The sequence below is a fragment of the Sinocyclocheilus anshuiensis genome, unplaced genomic scaffold, assembly GCF_001515605.1.
Source record: "Sinocyclocheilus anshuiensis isolate Anshui unplaced genomic scaffold, SAMN03320099.WGS_v1.1 scaffold724, whole genome shotgun sequence".
Lineage (NCBI taxonomy): Eukaryota > Metazoa > Chordata > Actinopteri > Cypriniformes > Cyprinidae > Sinocyclocheilus > Sinocyclocheilus anshuiensis.
Genome location: NW_015555740.1, coordinates 15,723 through 25,947, shown reverse-complemented (window position 1 = coordinate 25,947; position 10,225 = coordinate 15,723). Strand labels below are relative to the sequence as shown.

At 36.0% G+C, this 10,225-nt stretch overlaps 1 protein-coding gene across 1 annotated transcript; it reads left to right on the top strand.

Moving 5' to 3' along the window:
- Positions 1 to 1,778: 1,778 nt before the first annotated feature.
- LOC107673208 (CREB-binding protein-like) lies at positions 1,779 to 3,014 on the top strand. Its single transcript, XM_016466704.1, has 3 exons — positions 1,779 to 1,847; positions 1,934 to 2,051; positions 2,218 to 3,014. The coding sequence occupies exons 1-3, from the start codon at positions 1,786 to 1,788 to the stop codon at positions 2,326 to 2,328; spliced, it is 291 nt and encodes a 96-aa protein (XP_016322190.1). The 5' UTR covers positions 1,779 to 1,785; the 3' UTR covers positions 2,329 to 3,014.
- Positions 3,015 to 10,225: the final 7,211 nt, after the last annotated feature.

The following is a 10,225-nucleotide window of genomic DNA, read 5'->3' as shown; positions in this document are numbered from 1 at the left end:
AATTTCCATTTATTTATTTTTAACACCGCACCCCTAGCCCCCCCATTTTTTCTTGGGCTACACGCCAGGGGGTGCTGCAGCACCCTCAGCACCCCTACTTCCCACGGTAATGTATCCTAGGTACTACTAAAAGTCCAGAGTTTTGTGACCTTAAAGAGCGTGATGGATTATAGGGCATAAGAAGATCAGTTAAATGTAAATTGGATTTACAGCCTAAATATGTATATATACAACATGCGCAAAGATTGCTGTAAGGGTCTTTTAATTGCTAAAGCTTCAGCAAGTTCATGCTATGAGCAATATCTAGTCTTTGCTATGAGATACGGGGTATTTTTTCAGATGAGCGCTGCCACCTGTAGGTTCTGTGTGAACATTACTCGTGCAGCTGCTTTGAAGCATGAGGGCTTCACCAGAGATGGTTGGCTCCCCCCACATTTGTCACGGGTCACCTGGGGTCTCAACAAGAGCAAAAAGTGCTATCGGTTCTTGTTCCCACTGACTGTTTCTTCCTCTGCTCAGGACGCTCTCTGGCAGAAAAATGGATTTTCCATTTGAAGAGGAATTATTGCAAAACTGTAAGTACACGCTGGTTAAATAGAAAAGGATTTGAAAGAGTTTATGTCGTTATTTTACCCAGGTTAAGGGAAGATGAAACGCCTTCGAACTTATTTTACTTCGTTGTGTGAAGTAGAACGACTGAGCAGGCCCATCAAATATTTCTGAAAAGTTACAGATCAGAACGACGTAAAAGAATTCGTGACAATGACTGAAAAGAATACACATTAGTATAATTTTGTAAAACGTTTCAAGCAGAACATAGCGATGACGTTAACTGTTTACAAACAAACACTCGACGACGACACTTCCGGGATCATCTTGGAATTCGAATCCAAAGAAGAATTGTATTGGCGTTCGTTCTTATTAACTGAAAAGCTTTATGCCACGAATAGGGAAATAAATGTTGTTCCCTGACTGTTCCGGGAAAAGATTCAAAGCGTCGAGAGTGTCGAAAACAGCGCCATCTGGTGGCGACGCGTCCGGTGTGCTATACATGCGATTGTGCGCAGTGTTGCCAATTTAGCAATTTTGTTGCTAGATTTAGCAACTTTTCAGACTACCCTAGCAACTTGCACCAACTTGCACCTAGCACCAAATTTTGCTATTTTTAAAATGTATCTGGCAAATTTTAGCAACTTTAGAAAAGTGACTCAAATGATTAAAAAGGCATGCATTTTTCCTCTTAACCACACACACAAAAAGAAATTATTAAACAGCTAGCCTAGCCAGCCAAGCAGCACATCAGCTGTGGAGAGAGCTGCCCAGCAGTACACACATCACATCATGTGAATCAAGTTGCTAGTTGCACTTGTTCAATAATAATTGCTCATTTATGATACACCGTAGTTGTTATTTTGTGCCTATAATGGTTAATCAGTTAGGTACACTGTTGATCTTATCTCAAAAATCAATCTATCTCATCTAAATGGAATGTGTAATTTAAAATACAGGTAAAATGCTAGTGAAAAATTAATACAGAAAATTCCTTCATATGTTAACACATACACTGTGCCCTATTTTTATGGACTTTCCTTAAGAGTGTAGCATTTAACTTACTACCAATACACTGCTTAAAACTGTAATTGTTAATAATGTGTAGTGTTACTAGTTATTTAGAAAATACATCAAATGTAATTTTTCAAAAATCTGTAACTTTTAAATAATTCAATGTAACAAAAATTTGTTTTTTATTACTTTTACAAATAATAATGTTTGTCACTACCTGGCATGAAGAAGTCCTGGCATGAGAACATCACTCAGGACCTGAGGAATCACCTAGTGCACAAGCTGTGAGTTCAAGAAGAGCTGTCTCTCATCATAATGGGTGTCTTTGGTTGTTTTTGAGCATTTTTCAATTTCTTAAATGCTCTTGTAGGGTTCAAGCCATATTCCCCATCCCAGACCCTGCAGCACTGCAGGACAGACGCTTGGGGAACTTGGTTGCTTACGCACGTAGAGTTGAAGGGGATTTATATGAGTCTGCCAACAGTAGGGTAAACCACATAAGCTTTCATGCCACATTTCAGCCTGATTTATTATTATTTTTGCCTTTATTTACACTAGAAAAGCCTGAATTTGAACCATGATTTCATGATGCCTCAACCGTATTTTTATTTGGTGATTTTGTCCTGTTTTTATGTCTAAATGTCTTGTGTTCAGGATGAATATTACCATTTACTGGCCGAGAAGGTCTATAAGATCCAAAAGGAACTAGAAGAGATGAGAAAGTCCAAACTGTCAAAGCCACTCACAAACACTCAGGATCCTTAACAGTCTGATTTCATCAGTCCAAAGCTACAGGACCTGAACAAGCCATCGGCCAACAAGTTATTTTTGGACCAGATCAGTCGTGTGTCACCCAGAATGTAGAAGGACTGAGGGATCTCATTGGAGTTTATAATAGCAGTCAGTATGTGCAGCTTCATGAGCATGAACATACATCTGTTATTCTTGATTTGTTATTTCCATGTTTATTTCATAGTTTTTCTCATGTGTATACAGGAATATTTACTCTATTCTGTGTATTACGTATACTTACCATTTCTGATTGTTCTTTGCTCTTTACATTCTGTTGTTGAATGTTAATGTCAAGTTAGAGGAATAAGTGAATGTCTCCACCTAAAGGTTTTCAGCGTCACCGGATGATGTTGTGAAGCAGTAATTCTCTGTGGTCTTTGTATGATATAACAACACTTTGTGCTGAATTTGTGCTGCTCAAATGAAGACAGACTGAGCATTAAGATAGACACAACTGACATTATTGAATAAACTTATTTTTACAATCACTTATGTTCTCCTGATTCCTCCGTCAGCTGAGTTGACATGACAAAGTTGACTGGTTTTGGATTTCAAACAAAACTGATATTTAGACATATCTTTTGATGGACAGAGATCTGCTAAAGAGGCTGGCTGTTAATTTTACTGTAATCCTTGTATTAAACATTTGTTGGCATTAATGTTGTTGTGAATAGTTGTCATTCACTTATTTTCCTTTTTGCAGCATATTTATGACAAAAGTGATACTAAAAACAGGTGAGTGAACAAACACTAATAGCATCTGACATTCTTTTCCCAAACAAAGCTTTAATTTTTACTGTCTTATATTTGTCTTCTTCAGTAAACCCTAAGCATGCAGTGTGGGATCTGAGAGTCGTCGTCTTTACCTCTGAAAGTCTCTGTCTTTTCTCTGATGATTTTTCTCATGTTTGGACCCTGTAAGTAACTGGAATTGTATCCTTGTTATCCTTACAAATAACTGAAATCTGTTTAATGCCCCTTACATTCAATGCGGCTGGTCAAAATGTTTCATTGATGTTATTTAATTATGCAAATTTGCATTCTTCCACTATAAAATCTAGGCTAGTTCCTATAAAACAGAGCAATTTGTTGTAGAATTGCATGTTTGTTAAATAAAGGAAACTATAGAAGCTTATTTCTGCCATGGAATAAAAATATAGTTGTAAAAACAAAAATGTAAGTAATTGCAACCTTTTATCACACAGTTCTGACTTTTTCTTGCAAAAGATATTAATTGTTAGATATAAACTCCCAATTCTGAGAAATACAGTCTGAAATGTGAGATATAAATTTATAAATGTATAAAGTTAAAATTGTAAGATAAAAAGTCGCAGTTACATTTTTTATATTTTTATTTCATGGCAGAAATAAGCTTCCATTCAGCCATTATATCAGCTGATGTTTTATCATATCTGTGCTTTAATAGAGCTCACTTTTCTTATCTCAGGGATTTCTGTCTGCAATATTGTCAGGTTAGTGAACTAACTGAGATTTGCAATCAACCTTAAGTTTACTTGATGTATAAATGCATTTGCATTTGTCTTGTGTAGAAAGCAGTGAGGTCTGGTGAGCAGAACCAAGATTTTCAGGCAGTGGTGAGGCCAGAAATTTTTAATTGAGTGGGGTAACATAGGGTGGACCTCAGTGTCTATTTAAAAGATAATTTTACAATATACATGAGATAAAAATAAGGATGCAAATTTTGTGTGATTTTTGTGATCGGAAAGACTGTATGTATGATAGCCAGTTTTTCCTCTGTGATTATTTACAAAGTCGGTGAGTGTATTGATGCCTAGTGTTTTAAAATCTGATCTCCTCTGACTGAATGGAATCAAAGTCTGAAGCTAAAAAATCATAACCATCATACACTATGCGATTTTCTATGAAATCTGTCGGACTGGCTCTGACTTTCGGCAACTATTGCATGAACTTCTCCAGACTGTAAATCGGGGTAAAAGTTGTGTAGTGTATTCCAACCTCTAGAGTGACATTACATGTTGCTTTGAACATATAAGATCCGATGATGATGAAAATGTTTCATGATGATGATGATGCGGTGTTTTCCAACTTCATTTGTAATTGTTGGGAAGTTCAACCAATAGAAACTGGATCTCAGGTATGATGGATGGGACGATGACTAAAGACCAATCGGGGACTGTTTTACAGTGGTAGCACGCTTGGATTGAATCGCTTATATTGACATCAGCTCTTAAGTTCGCAACAGAATAGAGGCGCAAAACTGAAAAATCAGCCCTCATCCACCAGGATCTTATTACTACTTACTTTTTTTTCTTTTCTTTTACTTCACACATACAAGTTGTTTGTATGTTCATGTATTTGAGCAATTATTAATGTATGCAGGATTTTTCTTTTCTTATTTGATTGGGCTGGCCAGCCGTCAATCTGAGTGTGCCAGTGCCACCCTGGCCCTTATGTAGCCTCAGGTGAATATCTTTTTAGATAGTTTCTTTAATTTAAATTGTTATAGGCCTAAGTGACCTACAATAAAGGCCCTTTGCTTCGTATTAAACAACCAGAGAATACAGAAGTAGATTAAAACACATTTTATCCTAAACCTAGAATGCAGCAGCATGTGATGAGACTCCAGCCAATGAATCAAATCAGAACCAGAGGACGGCTGAATCACATGAACTAGAAATTCTCCTGGCTGGCAGGTGTGATGTGACAGAAACTCAGCCGGATTCAGTGAAATCACAAACATAATCAACAATGAGATAAATTTCGCTTTTGCATAATTTGTGCTTTCCATTTAACAATCATTTGAAACTTAGCAAACTAGCAGCTCCAGTAGTAATTAAAATGTTTATCTTGAACTCTGTCATGGCAAGTAGCATGTATAAACCTTAATTAAACCATTTAAAAATCAATTAAAAAGATAATTATAGCCTACCTGAATTATATCATGTTGTACCCACAATTGTACAAGCGATTTGGAAAATGGATGGATGGGTGATTCAGGCTGCAGTCACCATCTTCTGGTGAGATGCGGGATGTCTAAAATATAAAAATAAGGAAAGGCCTAAAACAGGCCCGATAATAATTTGCGTTTTATTTTATAATTCTGTACAATTGAAATATAAAACACAATTTATAATGGCATATATGTAAAACTTTGTCCTATAATTGTATAGCTGCTTATATTTTCAGATTTTTATGTTGATCTGTTCAGAATACCCTAAAATTTAAAGGATTGCTGCAAAGCAATTTTGTCTGATATGTTAATTATTTATTAGCCTATTTTTTTTTATCCATGCAGCAAATGCTTTAAAAACAGCTTTAACAATTACTTTATTGCATTCCAGACGCTTTTTTTTAAAAGTACTTTTCACTAATAATTTACGGGTAGTTTGAATGTAAAACATTGTCATGAATGCTTTCTATTCCCATTTGTAAAATAGCCAACATATTAATTGTTATAGGCTAACCCGATCTCATGAAAGTACGTATAGCACGATTTTCTGCTTCTATTTGGTGTAATATTTATATGCAGAAATTGACTTTGGCATGCAAAAAACTGATACATTCATAATTAATTGCATGGCTGGTTCAGTCGACAGAAATACGGGACACAAAGGCCTAATTGCTGAAATGTTTGCGGGGCAAATCTGAGGTCAGTCTGAGCGCTCATGGTATGCACAGTGCGTACAGCCGTACACCTGCAGGCGCCACTGAGTTATGATATGAGAATAGTAAGGCCTGTAGATAGGGAGTACATGTTATTTAAGGAAAATATAATTATTAATATTTTTTTTTTTTTTAGAATTACATTTTTTTTCTTCAAATCTAGTCAGTGGAGTAAAACACCCCCAGGAGGCATGGCTTAATTACTGTAGTTACTCTGTTATGAACATCAAATGATTTTCCATCAAATGTATTCTAGTTGGTTGATTAAAAATATTTGGACTTTATATTCAAAAATTACTTCAAGTTAGCATCAGGTAGTTAGCCAGTTAACATCAGCTACCAATATTTTTCAAATAGGCTATTATAATTTTGTAATTAATAATAATTGATTATATTCTTTTTAATTTTAAGCGAAAACTTCATGTACTCTTATTTAGCTGTAAAAGTATAAACCAAATTGTTTTGTCAGACCAAACATGAGAAAATATCAAATTTATAACCGCGATAAACTCCCCGTGCTGGGTTGCGTGGAAAGACAATGATCATCTATCGACGAGAGCCAGAGATATTGTCAGAAGCATCAAATATTGGCAATATTAAAAGGATTTAGCATTTCCAATTAATGTTGGCCTGTTACAGTCTTCTTATTATTAGGCCTATTTTTGTTATTAGGTTACTTTTATTATTAAATTAATATTACAATTACTTGCCCCGCAAGATTGTGAATTGGTGGGTTTTTGTTAAATGTGAGCCAAAATCATCACAATTAAAAGAACCAAAGACTTAAACTACTTCAGTCTGTGTGCATTGAATTAATAAAAAAAAATTAAAAAAAAAGTGAAGTGAAGTGACGTGGCCAAGTACGGTGACCCATACTAGGAATCAGTGCTCTGCATTTATCCCATCCAAAGTGCACACACACAGCAGTGAACACACACCGTGAACACACACCCAGAGCAGTCCTATTAAAAGTCCTAATTTAATACACGAGTTTCACAATTTGAGTTGAATTACTGAAATAAATGAACTTTTCCACGACATTCTAATTTATTGAGATGCACCTGTATATGCACTGTTAATTTCCCTCATGAAAAATTAACCATGGTTTTATTGTAGTAAAAGTGTGGTAACTATGTTTTTTTGAAGCAATGTCTGTTGATCTCCAATCACCTTGGATGCAGTTTTAAACAGCTTAGTCATTCTGTTTCTACCAGACAAGCTAATGCAATCAAACCATACAATGACACACAGAAATTACAGATTGAATAAAACTCAGATAAAAGTGTCATTAACACAGTACATACTTTAAAATAATTCATTTTTCTTAAGAAAAACAAACATTGTTGAACTTTTTTAAAAATGGCCTTAGTATTAGCATAAAAATTTAATTTATTATCAAATAACTGTACAAAATCCTCCACCGCAGGTCCGTGAGATTACAGCCATATCACCCTGCAGCCCAAGACTGGTTGGGTCCTGACTCTCTGTGGTCATTAAAAATCCCATGGCACTTCTCGAAAAAAGTTGGGGTGTATCCCCGGTGTCCTGGCCAAATTGCCGCCACTGGCCCTTGTCAATCATGACCTCCTAATAATCCCCAACCACTTGATTGGCTCTATGACTTTCTCTCCTCTCCACCTGTAGCTGGTGTGTGGTGAGTGCACTGGCGCCGTTGTACTGTGGCTGCCGTCGCATCATCCAGGTGGATGCTGCACACTGGTGGTGGTTGAGGAGAGAACCCCCAACATAATTGTAAAGTGCTTTGGGTGTACAGCAATACACAATAAAGCACTATATAAATTCATTCATTCATTCATTCATGTCTCCTCATTTGCTAGGAGACTCTCAATGACAGTATCATCTGGAAACTTCGGTATATACCTATCTTCAAATCAAATGTACTCCTGCAATCATTAGTGTATAAAATATAAAGCAGAGGGGAAAGAACGCACCCTTGAGGGGAACCTGTAGAAGAACATAATTGGAAGATAGCAAACCATTGACTCTCATACACTGAGTCCTGTTTGATAAAAACAGTATTTCAGTTAGTCAAAAATGTGTGGTGGGGCCTGGTTTGTGGGACAAAATGGTTATTTACAAGGATTTAGTGTTGTTATGCACTATTAGAATGCGGTTACTGCAGATAGGGTTATAGATGATGATGATGATGATGGTGTCTTGACATGCAAGGACTGCTTGTTTCCAGAGATGCAGTAAGTTAACCTCTGCTGGTTGTATTTTTTAAGGTTATGATTGTATGTGTTTGTTGTTTAGTAAAATAGAAAACATTAGGCCAAATGGTCCTAAATGTTTTAACTGCAGTTCACTGCACATTCATGAATTCTGACTCAAGGTTGAATCTAGCCTAAAGTTTGTTCAAGTTGTGGGTTGTTTTTTTTTTTGCAAGATATTATATTTTGCCTTCAAATAGGCCTAGGCTATGCCTGTTGTGGTTGTATGTGTTTGTTGTTAAGTAAAATGAACTAGAGAACAGTCAGGAATTCTGACTGTGCATTTAACTTTTTTCTATCTACATAATACAACATAGGCCTATGATAAGTTGCTTAATGTCTTTATAGTAAATGCATCAAAACTAGCATATTGTATTATTTGTCTGATGATGTTAAATTATCCATGTTTCACCCATCCATAACCAAGAGAATTGCTAACTTAGGAAGATTTTACTATTCTACATGAATCAAGGTGATTTTGACATTTTATCATAGACTTTTCAGTGTCCCACATTAGGAAGCTGCAAAATGTCTCAGACGATTTGTATGAAGAGCACTATATGTCTATCATTTCTTTTATGGATGCATTATCTGCATTTTCTCTTTCAATTTGATTAGGACATGGTGAATACTTCTCCGTCACTCTTGTCAACATAGTCCATACTTACAACAAAAATGTATCTTGACTTTATCCCACTCTTGAATTTAACCCTCTACCCTCATACATGTAGATGTATTTTATAAATATGGTAAATATTTTGGAATAGCAGCTGAATGATTCTTTCTTTTTCTTTTCTTTTTTCATTTGTTATTTAGTGTGATTTAGTACCCATGGGTTGACAGAGTGTATATGTTAACGGTTTCATTATATTTATACTTTTGTGTATAATTAATTCTATGTCTTGTCCCTGCTTGTTCATTTGGTACAGGCCGAGGGTGGAGCTAGCACTTATAAGGAAGCTATAGAGCTCAAGAGACCAGTTTGTGTGTTGAAGGCCAAGAGTAACTTTGCGGCACATTGGACCAAATTGTCCAAATTGTACCAAATTGTACCCCCCCCCCCACCTTTTTTTACACATTGTTGGAGTTTTGTTTGTTTCTCAGTGTCTGTCTATGTTATTGCTAAAATAAACCACCTTTTTGGGATGCACCGAACCTCTTTCCAGTTTGTTTGAAATTATTTCCTCTGACCTCTGTGTCATCTGTCACACACTTCTTCTGCAAAGTCACCAGCATTGTGACTGATTACACACCCAAAGCATTCGGGTCTCACAGCCAGATGTAACAGTTTCTTTCCACAAGCCATTCAACTTCTCAATACAAAGGGACTAGAGACTAACACACACACACACAATTTGTACTTACGTTTTGCACTATTTATCGCTGCTACACAACAAATGTTACATGTATGGTGTTTATTATTATATGTGCAATATCACACACCTACTGCACTGGTCGGTGTTGAAATGTGTATTGCCCCACTGTCTTGTATTATTTGCACTGAATGTTTTCTCACTGTCCTGTATTATTTGCACTGAATGTTTTCTCACTGTCCTGTATTATTTGCACTGAATGTTTTCTCACTGTCCTGTATTGTTTGCACTTAATGTTTTCTCACTGTCTTGTATTGTTTGCACCAAACGCTCAAACGCATGCTCTTTATGTAGGGTTTTAGTGCTTCGTGTTTCTGTACGCTATACTCTATTTGTTACAAAGTGAACATGAACTAAATATATTCTCATCATAACAGCCTACAGTGGAATTCACTATGCTACGTGATGTTACATTTGTTAATAGATAAAAATGAATAGAAATAATCAGATTATGTATTCTTGGTATTTCAGGTACACTCTAAAAAACACTGGGTTAAAAACATCCCAATTTGGGTTGTTATTAACCCAAGGGCTGGGTAAATATAGGACAGAAAGGAAAAAACAGTCAATAATTAAACAACACTGCGTCGTTGTTATTGTATCAGACACTTGCACTTAACA